This window comes from Labeo rohita, chromosome 7 (assembly GCF_022985175.1).
Source record: "Labeo rohita strain BAU-BD-2019 chromosome 7, IGBB_LRoh.1.0, whole genome shotgun sequence".
NCBI lineage: Eukaryota > Metazoa > Chordata > Actinopteri > Cypriniformes > Cyprinidae > Labeo > Labeo rohita.
The window spans coordinates 26237647-26255252 of record NC_066875.1 but is presented as its reverse complement, the minus strand read 5'-3'; the positions used below and the strand labels follow the sequence as shown (position 1 = coordinate 26255252).

General features: G+C 39.4%; 2 protein-coding genes across 3 annotated transcripts; one reads left to right on the top strand and one right to left on the bottom strand.

Moving 5' to 3' along the window:
* Nucleotides 1-7160: 7160 nt before the first annotated feature.
* On the bottom strand, nucleotides 7161-9084 carry cebpa (CCAAT enhancer binding protein alpha). The gene has a single exon (XM_051114400.1). It carries the CDS (start codon nucleotides 8841-8843, stop codon nucleotides 7977-7979), a length of 867 nt encoding a protein of 288 aa, XP_050970357.1. The 5' UTR covers nucleotides 8844-9084; the 3' UTR covers nucleotides 7161-7976.
* A 1666-nt stretch (nucleotides 9085-10750) lies between these two features.
* Nucleotides 10751-14481, top strand: cebpg (CCAAT enhancer binding protein gamma). 2 transcript variants are annotated; one of them, XM_051114401.1, is made up of 3 exons: nucleotides 10751-11026; nucleotides 12032-12271; nucleotides 12485-14481. In XM_051114401.1, the coding sequence occupies exons 2-3, from the start codon at nucleotides 12155-12157 to the stop codon at nucleotides 12869-12871; spliced, it is 504 nt and encodes a 167-aa protein (XP_050970358.1). In that variant the 5' UTR covers nucleotides 10751-11026; nucleotides 12032-12154; the 3' UTR covers nucleotides 12872-14481. The 2 variants fall into 2 exon arrangements, with proteins under 2 accessions (XP_050970358.1, XP_050970359.1); XM_051114402.1 differs by lacking the exon at nucleotides 10751-11026 and adding an exon at nucleotides 11053-11923.
* The last annotated feature ends 3125 nt before the right edge of the window (nucleotides 14482-17606 follow it).

Sequence of the window (17606 nt, the reverse complement as noted above, 5' to 3'; positions counted from 1 at the left end):
TTTATCTTTTTTTGTATAGGGCATTGACTTTCTTTGCACATTTGCATTACAAACACTGGGTTGGTACCTCTGCCTACGTCACACATGACCTTTCCAATGTGATTGCTGAAAATTCAGCGTTGCCATACAGCAATAACATTTTAAAATATTAAAATAGCAAACAGTTATTTATATTATTGCAATAGTATCACAACATTTACTGTACTTTCAATCAAATAAATGCAGCCTTGGTGAGCTTTTCCTTTGAAAAACATCTTTCAAAAATATTACCATCCCAAACTTTTGAACGCTAGTGTTTTTACTTTTTTTACCTTTACCAACCTCACTTTTGAAGTACTTTCTATTTGATGCATACACTACATGCCTTTTTATTAATTTCATCATAAGATTTTTGTTCTTTATTTAAGTGAAACTTTTTTGAAAATGGTGCAATACCATATATAATCAACATTTTTTTTTTTTTAACTAGATTTTTTAAAAAATGTTCAGTTTCTTCCTAATTGTAAACATCATTGACCTGAAAATTAACCCTGCGGGGCAGATATTTGCGAACACTGAAGGCAAAACCATGCAACTTCTGAACGAAAATGTGGGGAAAAATAAAGATAGCTGCCACTTTAAGCTAGTAAATCTCTGAAAGTCACATTAAGCTACTAAATCTCTTTTGCAAGTGAACTGAAGTCACTCGATTGACCTCATTCAGATGAAATTCTAATTTGTATCTGATTATAACGGGCTGCCCTGAGGGACAGCTCTGTTTTCAGTCCAAAACAGCAGAATCCACAATGACCGCAAAAATCTCATCAGATCATTTCACTCAGAAAAGACATGTGGAACTCCTCAACCATCATCCTCAATCTTATAGACCCCCCAGGTACACTCACACAAAAACACTCGCAGATAACACATAGACCGAGAGCGAGAGAGAGAGAAAGAGAGTGGAATCCAAACCACATGTCAATTTAGTGCAACTGTGAAGGCTGTGAAAAGATCTATAATTCATGTACAAGTAACACTGTGGAACCACTCAAATACGCAAATCCTGGGAGTAACACTGATTCATATCATATGTCCGTCCAACACTTGACAACACTTTGAGTTCAGTAATAATAAGTTATCCTGAAAATCTCAAACGCTTTTGTCAGTCACACATATCAAAGGGAGAACTGGCAGCAGCGACTCACTAAACTCCACCGGTATTTTGGCATCAGAAATGCCACTATAGATGAGAAAACTTTACCTATCAGAGAGAGCAATCGGCCATTGGAAACTACCCTTATATCCAAACAAGTATGTGACCTCAGGAGTCTTTCATCTTTTGGCTCTTGCCAGCGAACACACACACACACAAGGTGCTTTCAGTACAGTTCAAACAATTAACACCATTAATACTATCGTTATTCATTTTTCTTCGGTCTTTGAAACTCACCAGACAAAACCTATATTGCAACTACAATAATCACCACTCAAAACAAGCATATGATTCTGGGAGAAAAAGAGACAAAAGTTATGTTAACTTTTATATGAATCAGATAAAATGTTTCAAACTATTAACCAAGCCAGCAAATACACACACACACACACACACACACCAGCACCACCACAAGAGCTCCAGTGCGTATCTCTCTATCAGGCCAGAACAACAGGGCAGGACATGAAAGCAGCTCCATACAACCATGGTACATGTCACAGCCAAGAGAATGTGTTTTAAAAGTCGTCCACTGAAAACCACAAGAGATGCTATCAGGCCTACACACGGCACTTCACCGTGACAGGAACAAAAAGCATAGTTACAAAACTAAACACAAATCACTCTGCATTATACTGCGGCATTCAGCAAGATCGCATTTGCTTGTCAGGCATATGCATATTAACACTGGCAATGTCCAATATGTATCTTCGACATACACACTGAGATTAATGTAACCAGATTTAATCCACTGTCAAACACAGTAAATAGAACGCTGCATGGTAAACTTCTGGCAGAAATCAATAAACAGACGATTGTTGTGATGTTTATGGCAAATAACCAAAAAAATAGATGGTATTAAAATTCTATACAAAAATTAAGTGAATTTACAAGTGAATTTAGACATCATAAGATATAATCAAAAGCAAGAAACATAAATTCTCATTGTGAGATCTGCTAAAGATCTCAAGGTATTAGAGAAAAGATGCTTTGAAGCAATTGGTTTCAAATTAAGCACTATATAGGTAAAAATGAGCAGTGTTGTTAAATTATGGGTGCTACTTAAAAATTCCTAGCATAAGAGACTTCTTTCAAAAACATTTTAAAGCTTTTATCAAACCTAAACCTATGAACAATACTGACTGATAGAAAAACTTTAAAATATACATTATTTTATACTGTTTTGCCAACAATCTGATGTGCATTTGAAGTGCTTCAAAGGAAAAGAAGGTGATATTTTGTTCTGCTTTTTGATAATCAAATCACCAGCATTGGAGGCTTCAGATGCCAATCTATCTGAATCCAAATCCCTCCATTTCAGCTGCTGTTGTGGCCAATGTTAGAGCCAGACTGAGAGAGCTACATATTTATCTGTGAAAATAACGCTGTTCTAACAAGTCTGTGTGCTTAGGGGGTGTGTGATGGTCTGACGCAGATGAGAGGCCTTAAGAATGGAGAAGGGACGGCAGTGGCTGCCAAAATATAATAGGCCAAGTGCACAGGTGGAAAATAAACAACCTATTTTCATCTTGTGATATGAGAGAAAATAAAAGAGAAACAGAGGGAGACTGAAGCAGCAAGACAGACAAAGACAGAGCAGTACTGAGAGAGAATGAAGTGGTAATAAAGACTTGATTTAAATAATATGCTGCAGTAATGCACTGCAACTAAAATTGTCTAACGCCCTTCTCAAAGTCTGGGCTGTCCACCAAATCCAAGCAGCTTATTTTCTACTTTTTATTTTATAGTTTGCTCCACTGATTCTCAAAAGAACACTTTAAATGTGATGTAACCATGCAAAACGCAAATATTTCCTTACTTGACACACAAGCGCACATAAATGCATTTGAACATTCGATCATTGTCCTGGAATTAAATGATGCACACACACAGTGCTTTTCAGTACATATATATAAAATATGAAATTAATGTTAACAAAATACTTTTAAAATATCATGCAATCAATCAAGTGGTAAGTTGAAATATGTAATATAAAGTACTTTACTACATATAAATTCATGGCAACAAAATGTTCCAGTCCACTTATCAAAAAGGGAACCAGTTATTGTTCTGGCTAATTCAATATTTTGTTTAAATCCACATCATTATTACGTTGATTCTTGGATTCATTCGAGAGCATTTATAGTGCATGCTTTAGGATTTAGGCTGACGAAATGTAAAATATTATTCATAAAAACATATCATCTAAAATAAACACTAAACTGAGTTTGTTTTACACTTAAAGGTGTTTTGACAGCAATTTCCGATCATGTGACCTGCTAAGACATTTAAGCAAAATGGATGTAATGATTGAGTAATGACTAGAAGGATAAAGATAATTATTCTTGATGGAGATAGGGCCGGCTCATGGTCCCACGAGCCCCCTGGCCCTTTGCATGCCAAATTACCTCTTACAGTAATCTTTTCTTGTCCTTAAACTGCCTGTTTTATTTAGTTATGCCCGGTATTGTAAGCCAAACACTCAACGTGACAAAGCTGTTGTACCCAGTGGTGCAGAGCAGAGTGTTGTACATGCACCAACCACAAAAGTAAAGCCGAAGGTTTTGGATCAGTTGCATTTTTATATAATATAATATAAGAAACTTGCGCTTTAAAACCCCCAATTCACACTGTATGCACTTTTAACTTTTAGCAGTCTGAGGTCATGCAAACTACTGGAAGTGAGAGAGTGACATAGGTAACAGCCTCAATAAATTGCAGTGAGGTATGGATTGAAAAGAGTTGGTAGAGCTCCTGAACAGGGCAAGAAAACAAGCCAGGCGTAAATGAGACGTAAAACAAAACAGCAAATGAGAGCTTGCTGAAAAATGTTGCTCAATTAACTTAAGAATGCATCGATCCCTGTTTTTCTACAATCAATCTTCATCTTGACAATTCTCGCAGCAAAGAGCTAAAGCATTTATTTACTTCGCCGAGAAAAGACAGAGAGCAGTGGGAGTGGTTAGATCCTGTGTGATTTTTCTATGCGGTTTAACCTCTTCTTGGTTGTCTTGGCAACTGTCAAGTCCAGGTTCCAGACTTCTAACGACCATCCCTAAGCAAACAAACAGTGATATACTTCCTTCTATTGCACTGGGCTCAGGTTTTTGTGGGGTATATTTATTATTGGGCCCAAAGTGAAATTTCTGGGCCTGCTGGCAGCTGGTGAAAGCACTGGACAGGGAGTTTTAAATCATATTGATACTGAAGGGATTTGTACTATACCAGAAACTCAAATGTGAGAAAGAATTACGCATATCTCATTTGAAGGAGAGAATCTGGAGTGTAGATTCTGGCTTCTGAAGTTTCACTCAAAGGTCGGGTTAAATTTTTGTCAGACGGCAAATACGAAAGAGAGTATTATCAAGTAACGTGCTTAAACACACAGACCTGCATGCAAGTTTTCACATACTTCCTCCGCAAATGATAAGACACGGAATAAGCATAGCAGTTGGCTAACACTAAGCTTCTGGTAAATGAGAAAACAATGACAACCGAATGCTGACATCACGTTGGCTGCAGTTAGAGCAACTTTGCTGACTTTTTACAGATTTCAGTTTTTAATCTGCATGCATTTTTCTTGATTAACAAAACAAAACATACTTATTCTCACTTGGCTCTTGTAATTTACACTTGATATCATCTTAGACATTCTCAAGGTCTTTGACTAGAGGTAAAAACAACACACCCCAGCGAAGGAATTCGCAATATCGAAACAGAGTGAACGTGAAACACAGCTGCACAAAAATACACATTAAGCTCACATCAAGTCAAGTTTGGAACAGGTTTGGCTTTTCTCAAACATGTCAAATGTTGGACAGAGAGAAAACAAAAGGGAATCATTGGAGAGTTCTCGCAGCTACAGGAAATAAGATGGCAAAGGAAGCATCCAGGTTTAGTGTGATGCTTTAATGTATTCCATTCAGGGAGGAGAGAGGCCATGTACTCACCCTATGGACATTATTCCCACACATTCCCTGAACTGACTTCTGTAGCACCATATGTTATAGTTTTTATCCAGTAATGAGATTTTACAGATTAAATATACAATATATGACTGGTTAGAGTAAAAATGTAAGCACTTAGAGCTACATTTAATGCAAAGGATGTCTGCTGCAATAGAATATAGTAAGACATTCACACCAATAAAATATGATTATAATGATAACTGTATTAGCGTCCAAGCCAATGCTGTGTTTATTATAAATTATATAGTCTGCCACTTTAAATTCTCAAGCGCTTTAAAATTGGGTGGATTCTGATTAGCTTTCTATGTTTTTAGCATTCATCAGCTAAAAAAAAACAAACAATATTTTATCTCTGTGTCGTTATCCATATAGCTGTGCTGTGAATTTCCTATTATTAAAGAATTAGAATAATTACTGAAACCGTATAGTTATCATTTTAGTTATCATCTGCAATGTTAAGCAGCCTTGAGGCCAAATTATATCCAAATAAAATATTATATTGAATTTTTTTTTTTTATCATGAAGTACATTAGTCAAAATGGCTTAGCAAAATAACCTACTTTCAAGCCAAACATTTGATCAAAACCATAGTGTGACAATAAGCATTTATAATCTTAAAGATTTGTTGCTCAGATTTCAGTATTGTCATACTGTTGTTGTAAGGTTTGACGAATCTCAGAAACATTAGCACAGTATCAGGACTTTCCCCGTCAAAGTTTTATCCAATTCAGGATGAATATTATTAGGCAGATTTAAAGGGTGTTGACTTGTTTTTGGCGACAGTTTGGTGTACTGGAAGTGTACGGGAACTTCACTCTGAATTATGACAGAAACAGCGTGAGACAAAGCAGATTATTCACAGGTGAACCTGAACAAGGAAAAAAAGTTGGCTGCAAATAAGAGTTGGCCTGACAGCAATGCTTTAACCTGGCTAGGGCAGATTCCTTGTGTGCCATCATTCTATCTGCAACAGAGGTTTGGAAAAGGGGCTGATTTATTGATTCAATCATTCCAGAGCTGATAATGTAAAAACATGTCAATTGACAACAATGGAGTGAAACACGTCTCCACAGGTCAGAGGGACTCTCTCTCTCTCTCTCTCTCTCTATCTCACGCCCCTAAAAAGTGTACTCAAGTGAAATGAAGCTATCAGTAGCACTCCACACTATCTCATTTAAGGATAAATTGATCAATTCAGAGCTGAGGGCAGAGACATTAATCAATGAGAGTACTACTCACAAGTCCTTATCAGTGACTTAGACAAACCCTGATCTTTTATTTACAATGTGTTTAATGTGAACTCTATTGATGCTTACTGTAAATATTTAGCAATGTAAATTACTGTTGAGTGAATGTTAACCATGATGCTCAGAAAAAAAAAACATGGAGCTGAATGGATCCTTCTGGAAACGCATTCCTGTGTTTACGTAATAAGTTAACATTTAACCTATAAATATGTTTCTTTTTACTAGTCTTATTCCAGTTAGTTCTGGTTTCGAGTTTTACTCACACGCTCGTTCAAAGAAAGCGGCTGCACAGATGTGTAAGTGCATAGTGAACTCAAACGACTTTTGAGCGCCACCTATCGGTGTCGAACGAATCATACGTGTCAAACAGAGTAACTCAAGAATCCAGACGACAGTGAGGGAATTCTTCTAGGCAAGAACGCGACAGATTCACGCAAAATATAAACACATATCAACAGATTAAGTTGCAAAACTGCTCAAAAATGAGAAGGCAACGGACGAGACATAAGTAAGACAATGTTTTAATTCAGCATTTGGCATATATATATTTATATTTATATATATATATATATATATATATAATGTTCATTTTAAAAGTGAAACATATTAAACATTCGTATAACATCTGCAATATGCCGTTTGTAAAAAAAAGTGCTTCCTTTTCCTCGCTGTATATTTCGGTCCAAAGGTTCAGTCAGTGATGACGATGAAGACAGGAAAACTCAAAAGGCACTGAAAGCGGTCTTTGCTCGAGTGTTGTTGTACAAAAAAGAAAAAAAAAAAAAAAAAAAAACAAGTTCACATGAAATGCACACGCTTACAGAGCAAGACAGGACTTCACTGCAAAACCAGTGAGAAAGCACACGGTGATCGTCCACCGCAATTATTCTCATGACAGCAACAGACATTGCATAGAGATATGCATCCTTTCACATTTTTATCAATCATATTGCATAAATACAAAGCGTTTACTCTAAAAGCGTATACTGACAGGCGTTTTACAGATCAGTACCCAAATCATGGCAAAATGTTCACAATGCAATGCTTCATCAGGTCGAGTTTGGACGACATAGTGCCATAGTCTGCGTTATGAATAACAAATAGTCTACCACAGTAAAAACCAATTCCAGTCCTATGCTTTGGCAAAAAGTTTAAATCAACAATATCATACAGTGAATGTTACGCAGCAAGAGGTGTGGTGGGAATACAGAAAGTTTTTCTTTTCTGTCGCTCAAAGTGTAGTTCAGGTTCGTATGTAACCCGAGGGGGCAAGGGAGAGTACGAAAGTTGGTAACTTAACATGAAAAGTAGATTGACAGGGTGAAATCATGCCCATTAGCTGCACTGATATGCTTCGCGTAGCTAACACACATTCTTAACAGGACTACACACCTACAACAAGCTTTTAGTCCAAATGTGTGAAGAGATGAGCTTATCGTTTGTTTTTGTACAAAAGGCACATGTATACCGCAGCTGCCTGGCTCCTATAGAAACACTTTCAGAATGTGTCAGCGTTTATCCAGCAGACGTAGAAATCACGCAAAAGTTACTTCAAAAGTCCAGCGCGCTTCGTTAGGCGCAGTTGCCCATGGCTTTGACAAACGAGCCGTCGGGGAGCTGCCTGAAGATGCCCCGTAACGTCTCCAGTTCTCGTGTGAGGTGTTCTACCCTCTTGCGCAGTCTTTCGTTATCCGCCGACAATTCGATCACTTTTTGTTGCGTCTCCACATTGCGCATTTTCGCCTTGTCCCGGCTCTTGCGCACGGCTATGTTGTTGCGCTCCCTCCTCAGCCGATACTCGGTGCTGTTCTTGTCGATCTGTTTCTTGGACTTCCCTCGATCGCCCATCTTCATGGAGCCCCCGGGCAGGTGGCTGTGTTGGTGATGAGGACTGGGTACGGGCGTCGGGGGAGGTGTGGGGTGACCCGGCTGGAGGTGCATGGTGGTTTGCGCGCAGTGCGCGATCTGGTGCTGAAGGTACGACAGATGCGGCGCGTGGTGCTGAGAGTGGTGGTATGTGGGTGGCATCGAGTGGCCGAGCTCGTCTTCCTCTCGGGGCTCTTGTTTGATGGCCACGGGTCGCATTCGTGCCTGGCTGTCGTAGATGGGCTCCAGTTTGGAGGAATCCATGTAGGCGTTCAGGCAGCCGTACATCTGCGGGGGCCCCGGTGTGCCATTGGCGCCGTGGGGGTACTCGTAGTCTCCGCTCGCCAGCTTGAGTTTTTCTTGCTTGGAGCTGTTGTGGAATAAGTCAGCCAGGAACTCGTCGTTGAAGGCTGAAGGGTCAATGTAGGCGCTGATGTCTATGGAGTTCTCGTTCTCGCAGATCTCGCTAAGGTCTCCAGCGGTGTCTTTGTAGGTATAGGCGTTTTGCTGACTCTGTACAAGGCTGGTCATCAGTGGCCGTGGGGCGACCTCGTAGAGGTTTGCTTGCTCCATGGAGTATCTAAAACCCGCCAGACATGGTGAAGAGCTCCGGGAATCCAGCTTGTTCGCAGTACCGGAGAAAGCCGCGCTGGCTCCAAAGTTCTCGGGACAGGCGAGCGCGCAGCCTGTCGTGGCTGTGTACTTGGCCGTAAAATGGATTTGCGTTTAAAGGCTGAAACACCACACGAGATCTCCTTTAAAATGACACTTACACCCTCAGCGTGTGAGCTTCACATCTGTCAAGTACTTTTCTGAGTGCACTTATATACGCTTTGGAGTTTGGAGGGCGGGTGTGCTCTGGGTCCTAATGCTTCTCTGCGTGATCTTTGCGCGAAAGCTCAGCGCACGCAATGATATAGACCTGGTCTTTACAAATGTCATTTTGATTGAGTTATAGGTGAAACAGTATGCGATCGTTTCATATAATTAATCACAAGTTATCATAATACAATATTTTTTTTCCTAAAATAATTATAACCATAACGGTTTGTCATAAAATCCTTTTTAACGCTGCAGATTAATTGTTCGTTTGGTTTGGAGATTTAATAGGTCTAGTATTGTAACAGCCTTTGGAGGTGGGAATTGAAATGCATGTTTAAAATGCTCAATGCATGGGGGAGAAATTCGTAAAGAGAGGTGGAGGTGAGCGCAGGCTAAACAGGCATGAGACCAATTACAATGGCAAAACGGGTACGGACATTATGTTACGGATGTTACGTGAATTAAGCACAAATTGCTAAAGTGGAAAAATCTTTATATAACTAGTGTTAAATGTTGTTTGTGGAATAAAAGAAAGAGTGAACAAAAAAAGATAAAATAATTGCTGTTGCCTTAAAACTCAGTCGCCCGCATTAAAACGCACCATGGAGCCTAATATGCCACATTAAATTGTTTTGATAAATTGAGTTAAGTCAAGTGATTCGGCTCCATATTAAATCTCAGAAAAAGGAAAGAAAACACCCGCCACTTAAGTGCTTTTTTTTTTTTTTTTTTTTTTTTTTTTTTTGCATCCAATGAAAATGTATTTTATCTTTGTGTATTTTATATGCTGTGTTTATTCTTTTGTTTTCCTCTGTTTTCTAAGCGCTTGGGAGAATCTTTGCGCACAACAATGAATACGACTACTCTGCCAAAACAAACAGTGCAGCACACGTCTCACCTAGTGCGAGAGAAGCTGGGGAGCACACAGCAATCTTAAGAATTGCATGCGCTGAAGTTGGAGTGCGCGTATCGGCGCTAATCAGTGTGTGTGAGCAGTCTGGGAGCTCCCTCTATTGTCACAGCGAGAGCCTGGCACGTACCACAACTGAAAGAATGAGACGAGAGGCCATAAGACATGTAGCCAGATAAGTTACACACTACATTTTTCTCTCTTGGTCTACCCCTTTTTTTTACCATATCAGAATTACAAATTACCATATGGAGCCATGTAACAGGTAACAGGTCTTGCGTATACCAAAAGAAATGAATCATCTCATTAGGTCCAAAATCTCCAGTCATTTCTAAATAATAAAGCATGAAAGATTATTGAGGTGGAAAAAAAAATAAAATGGAACTGGAGGATTTCGGAGGTTAGGATAATTTAGGGTAATTCGTGACTGGGTAATGCGAGACATGCAAACTCATTTGTGCACATTTCGTGCTCTATTGTAAGTCGTTAACATTACACTGTTTTATTTGGCTTAATATGTTTCATTTGTTGGCGGTAGGCTGATTAATAATAAATAAATTCTAGAAGTCTACCGTGCTGGAATTGTCTCAGACTAGATATCTAATGGCTAAAAGTGCAAAATGTAATTGTAAACAGAAAATTAGCAGTAGTAACACGCATTAGTAACACGTGTTAATACCTGCAATTTATATAACGCAAAATGAAAAGGATATTGTTACCTTGTTTAGTATTCTTGACTGATCTCATGTTTTATTGCATGAAATCGCCCCTAGCCGACAAGTGCAGTCTGATTGGTTTAGTGACATGTCAATCAAACACTGCATTTCGTCATCTCTCCCAACCCTCTGATTTGATTGGTTGCGAGAGCAGATTTCCCTACATGGTCACAAGATTTCGCAATACTCCCAAGCGCCGCTTTACCAAACAATAACACCTCAACCTGTGCTTATTTTTTCGTGAACAAAGAGGACATTATTCTTTATTAACTCGAGTGGATAGCTTATAAGCCTCGAACGTTTTCAAGGTAAGTTGTCTGGGTATATTGTAAGCTAGCTAGACAGACTGTCGAATTTATTTTTTATCAATTAAACGGTGGCTCGCTAACTGAGAGGATCCGTGCCGCTCACTCGATTGCAAAATACCTTCACCTCCCGGATCTGAGGCCAGCGAGGGCTTCGTACCCCACGATTAAACATGATCGCGAACGACCGTTGGTCGTTATCCTTTATTCACGTAAGTTTTATGTAGAAAGTGCTCTCGGTTCATTGTTAGACGCCTGACGTCATGGTTAGGAATGTGGCAGCTAATTAGCCAACCTGCTAACCTGCAGTAGATCACACTGGCTACGGACGCACGTATACCTAAAGAAACACTTCTATCAGCATTATCTGTGTTTTTACATAGTTACGCGATAGACTACAATACTGATTTACCGAATCTGCTGCCATTTTGAATGTACGCATACTGTTGTTGAAAGTAACTCAGCGGTATTCCCCTTCATTCCCACAGTTCCGTGTATGATGTAACCAACCTGATGTGATTCAAAACAACACGCTTGACACTGCCCGGCTTTTAAATGATCGCTGCTAAACTTAAAATTGCTTTACAGTAGCTTCACTATTCTGATGTTTGTTTAAAATGTTAACTTTAGCTCGACATAGTTCTGCATGACTACGGAGTTTCCCTTCTCCAGTGTACAAAGAAGCGGGTGGGAGCGCAAGCGATGATGCAACCGCGGGCAACATTTGAGCTCTCGCTCATAGGAGAGAAAGAAAATTTGCCACATATGCACATTGACATGGCAGCACGCTCGGATTACAACAACATAATGTTAACGGATGAGCATAAGCGGTTGACCCGACTTTTAGGTGTTGCAGCATTTTGCTGAAATAATGCATTTCTGCGCGGTGCATCTGTTCAGGTGGGAATTGTGTGCCATCAAATTATGCAAAAGTGTGATGGAGTATGATGCTGATGTGTGCAGACTACTTTGTCTAACTTTTTTCTCTCCATCCTGTCTGTTTTTTAGGCACACGGTTGCATTTTGGGGCATTCAGGTTCTCATAATTTTAGATAACACCAACTTCAGCTCTGCGAAGCCCGACAACTTAGGTCGGAGAGGGAGAGAGAAAGACAGTGGAAGTGGATCCAAATGAGCAAGCAGTTGCAACAGAAGATATCCAGCACAGATCAGAACGGCGTTAGTGTTATACAGAATCAGCCACATAATAGTGCACTGAACCCCGCAGGAGCTGCAGGACTACAGCAGGTACACGCATCAACAAACTAACCTACTTACCCATGCATTTATGAATATTAATATTCATGACTCTGTAAGCATTGTCATTTTACATATTATGGTATGTATGCATAAAGTGCATTTAACCATCCAGGAGTAAGATTTCTAGATTAATTGTCAAAATGCAAATTAGCTGTGTATTATGTATGTTGTTGCTTATTATTGCTATGCATGACTATGCAGGTTCCTCAATTAGTCCCCGTGAGTCCCGGAGGTGGGGGTAAGGCCACACAGCCCAGCAAGATGAAGAAGTCCATTATGGATAAAAACAGCGACGAGTACCGCCAACGGAGAGAACGCAACAACCTGGCCGTAAAGAAGAGCCGCATGCGCAGCAAGCAGAAGGCACAGGACACGCAACAGCGTGTCAATGAGCTCAAGGAGGAGAACGAGAGACTGGAGGCCAAAATCAAATTGCTTAGCAAAGAACTGAGTGTGCTCAAAGACCTGTTTCTAGAGCATGCTCACAACCTCGCAGACAACGTGCAGCCCCCTGCTTCTGGTGGAGGCCCGGGAGACCTCTGCAACAACAACAACAACAACAACAGCGGCAATAACAGCAGCCAGTGAGGGCCTGATGTTGGTTTGCAGTGTGCTATGCTGTGGGCTGTGTGGAGGCTCTCTAGGCAAATCATTTTACTTAATCGTATTATGCTTTTCTTCCCTCCCGATCCTGGAATGTGTACTGTCCGAAGTGTTTAACTTGTGCGTCTTCAGTTTGTACACTCAAATTCGGGTTTTTTTTCCACTCGTATTATCTCATGCAGAATGTTACGATCACCATAGCAACCCAGAAACTCCAACCCACGCTTTGATTTGATGTGCTGGAGATAACTTTAATAACCGCCTTCCGTTTGTGAAGCAGCATGTTTCAGTGTCTTGAAACTTGAAAGCTTTTTCAATAGACAATTTTGAAATCTGGCCAAAGCAGGTCTTTTAACAGTAAATATAAGAATAGTAAATGTGCTCGCTCAATCCACTCTAATGTCTAAAGAAAGGATTCAGAAATTGAACTAATAGACCGTACTGCAGTCAGTTATTATGACTTGGAATTAGGGCTACCAAAAATGATGTAAGGATGTCTCCAAGTGCACCTATTTTGTATTCCTGCTTTTTTGCCTGTCAGCTTGAGTTGATTCAAACTCTTATTTGTTGACCATGTCTTATTATAGCAAATACACTGTTGTATCTATGGTAACAGACTCAAGACAGACTAAACGTATTGCATCAGACTCCAGACAGTGTCTGCATTACCAGTAGTCCTCAAATCCCTACAGTTAATCCTTCAATTTCGACAAGGGTGGAGAAGAACAGATGGAATAGAAAATTAGCTCTAGTGTACATGTTAAGGTTTTGGTAGGTAATTAGGTAAACAAACTTATTTCATAACAGTAACTCCTCTGTCTTTGTATATACTGTTAACATTCAGAATGACTGGTACCTAGACTGGTGCTGATCACTGAAAGTCATCAATCACCTGACGTGCCCTAAATTGATTAAATCATGAGTTACGCTGAAAAATTTCTTTGTCAGAATAAGCTCTGTATCTGACTGTGTCAAATTTCGGCCATTTTGTTTCCCTGATCAATCTCAGAGCAGTATGTGTGAATGTACATCTGCGGTAGCAGGTGTTATTTAAAGTTATTGGAGCAGCCACATGACCTTTGCCCTCATTGAGTCTCATAGAGCTATGTGTTCTTGGAGTCGCTGTAGATAGACTTTTGTACCTCAGGCTATATGTCATAGCCTCACCAGACAGCCTTTAAGATCTATATTCCTGTTGAGGAGGAGGATAAGAAAAGACAAGGCAATCTTGTAAGATGTCTGAAGCATCTTTAATTCTACTGTATATTTTCATTTTCTATATCTGAAGTTTTAAACATTTAAAATAAGCATGGAAGGCAATGCATGATTAGCACTATTTAAACAACTAATTAAAAGTTATGCTCTATAGAGGAATAGCGAAACGGCGACTGCGTACCTTTTGTATTGTTGTATCAGGCTGGGCTAAAATAAAGCTATTGTGTAAAAGTTCTTAAAAACGAGACTAAAGTCAATATTTCATGAATATTTGATTGGCACATTTTGCTTAAGTATGAGGGTTGCTGGGCAACTTGCTTTTTTACATAATGTATACTGGGTTTTTGTGCATTGTAAATTAAAATTGAATACAAAATACATTCCTTGTGTTTGTACTAACTGTGAAGAGGGGCACAAAACCTAGACATTCATTTACCAAGTCAGCTGAGGCGCCGGCACAAAATTCTGCTGCAGTAAGTAGAACTACATGTGAATCTAGGTAAGCTTTGTTCTAACTGAAGCCAACCTGAACTCAAGACAAATTTCAGAACTGCCAAATTCAATCACATTCTGTCTGAAGTCCTCGTCACAAACAAACCATTTTATAACTACAAATATAGAATCACAAGACCTTGCCATATAAAATAAAAGCTACTTCTCTGGTTCAGAGTTTTATATCCCATGTAGTGCTTCAACAATCAGTGTATATTAACTGTTATGCCAAAATTCTTGCAAAACCAGTCCACAACAGTAATTCACAAACTCCTGACTTAATTCTTAAACGTAGGCCATAACATGGTACACTGTCAAAAAACATGTGCAAAAATTGTACTTTTGCCCCAGTGACAAGCTAATTTCTGCACAATTTCTCAATTTTTTTGTCTGACAGTGTGCCATGGATATGAAACTGATGCCAATACCACTTCTGTAGGACATTCTGTTTTACTATACCACTGCACGTTGGGGTGATAGACCTGTTACGCAATGTTGCATAGTCAACTTAGTCAAGCACATGGTAAACTACTATATAAAGGAAGAGCTGAACTGGATCAGAGTTGTCTCAAGCCAAGATTGTTTCCTAATGGTTTCTAAGATGCAAATGGCAGGGATCTGCTTAAGCTTGCAATGCTTTCTGGGCCTGTCCTATCCTTCCAAATATCTGAGAAGAACCACTAACATTAAAAACACAGCTGACTTGAATGAAAATTCTGTCATCAATGACTCACCTTCATGTTCTTACAAACCTGTATGCATGACTTGCTTCAGCAGAAACAAAATATTTAAAGAACGCTGGGACCAAACAACATTGAACCCTATTGACTTTCATTGTGCAGACAAAAACAAACAAACAAAAATACATTTTCAGAATATCTATTTTTGTGTTCCACAGTATAAGAAATGGTTACAGGTTTGGAATGACATGGGTAAGTAAATTATAAAAGAATTTTCAAGTCTGTTTGATTGCAGGGGGAACAGAACCTCATTCATAGCAAATCAGCTATTGATAAAAAGAGAAAAGAACATGGTGGAGGCAAAAAGTTTGAATATGACATTGAATAAGAATGATGGTAAGATTTTCTGACTGACAGAAGGTGTGTCATTCTGTACTTGGACTCTGGACTGCTGTATGTGAGTTCATGCGAGTACATACCCTGTTTAGATAAGATGTATGACGTGTATTGGAACACAGACACAGTTTCCCAGTAGAGAGGAAGGATGTAGAACACCGAGTACTACAGCTCACACCTCTCTATGTTCTCCTTCCTCTTTTCAGTTTTCTATAAACTTTTTTTCTCTTTGACACATCCTCTGAGATGAACAGTTTTATAAATTATCTTTACAGCCCTTTCAGTAACTCCAGCGGGTGTACATATTTTTCATAGCACTGAATTTCTAGATCTCAAAGTTCTCTGAGAAGCCAACAGGTTACTTCTAAGGCCAGTGCAATAAAGTGGCTTTCAAGATGCTGATGTGTTTGGTGACCTGATTTAGGTGGACAAGGCCGCAGACACTATGTCATTCCAGCTGGCAAATGGATAGAGACAATAGATAGTAAAATGCTGATTCAAAAGTGAGGGACATTTACATTGCTGAGGTTACTGTAATAATCTGCCACGGCCCATTCGTTCGGTAGTTAATCTATAACTAACTGACATCAGCATCATCCGACAGGCAGCAAGGCATCAAGGTAGAAGCGAGTATATTAACAGTTGGACTGACTCCAGTTTGGATATGCTGATAAGGTGGAGAGGCATGTAGACAAGCTCTCAGGGGCCCTACGTAACCTCAAGGCCAAAGAACATAGATGTCAGGCTACAGATGCTGGTATTTACATTTCTTAACTTGAATTATTATGCTGCTGCTGCTCCCACACCCACGGGTTGTTTTTTTAGCTAACACCATTAGCTAAAAATAAAGTCTGATATGTTACATACAGGGTGAGATAATGCTTACTCTTTAATGAATGAATATGGCACATAAAGAACTATACTTACCTCCCTTACAGACATCCTCCTTGTGCAGCCTTCGCTGCAGACAGTAAAGCTTTTAGTTTAACTTCACATCTCATTAGTGAAATGGGAACATCACTAGTTTTTAAACTCTCGTATTTTTAAAGTAGTTTTTCGGTTTAATTAAATAACGGGGTAGGGATGACTAAAGTTATAACGTTCTATTTCCCATTCAACAAACTTTTCTTTCGACTGTTTCGAATCTGAACTAGCGCTGTCCGATTCGCAAAGGAATCACTATTTTGAATCAGTTCTTTACAGCGAATAGGTCACAAGGGCTAGTGAAGCAGAGTCGATTCTTTTGAATCATTCACTCTGAATGATTCGAACAGCTCACCCACACAATTCGGCGCGGTTTCATTTCGAACAACGAACAGTAAAGGAAGCTTAAACAAAACAAAGGGCAGAAATGTCGCTGAATGAAGTGAGCATTTGTTAACTTCAACACCTGCTTGTGAACAGGCATTTTCTGACCAGAAAAGTGTTGAAACACGGTAAATGCAAGCATTTTAAGTACCAAAAATAGCATGTTATTGCGTGTTTTTTTGTGTTTGTTTTACATTTACCATGTGAAATCTGGTAAAAACGTTGCATCTAGTGCCGTTTCACATGTAAGTCTATTAGATATTCTTTGTGCTGGCTAATATGCTTTTTTTTCCTCCACAATAATTCATACTTTTTCCACATGGTTTTAAGTAGGCCGTAACTAGGTACTTTCAAAACAATAGTTGTCTGCTTAATTTAGATAATATTTTTGAGTAGTTGGTAGCTTAGTTTGCCCAACACTTCCAGCCAACACAAGTAACCTGTTTAGTTCATCCTCACTCAGTGTGAATCAATCATTCAGTGCAAATAAGACGGTTCTGTGTAACAAAGACTTAGTTCAGTTCAACATTTCCATTCTGCTCAACTGCGCGCTGTCCTGCCCAACTAAACTGAACAAAACCATGATGAGGTTGGCTCAACTCCACTGCGCTCAGCACAGCTAAGATTAA

What these genes read in the sequence shown, in the direction of transcription:
- cebpa (XM_051114400.1), bottom strand. Translation starts at nt 8,843, where the DNA reads ATGGAGCAAGCAAACCTCTACGAGGTCGCCCCACGGCCACTGATGACC.
- cebpg (XM_051114401.1), top strand. Translation starts at nt 12,155, where the DNA reads ATGAGCAAGCAGTTGCAACAGAAGATATCCAGCACAGATCAGAACGGC. An exon ending in GAGCTGCAGGACTACAGCAG is followed by an intron (nt 12,272 to 12,484) that starts GTACACGCATCA and finishes ATGACTATGCAG; the next exon opens with GTTCCTCAATTAGTCCCCGT.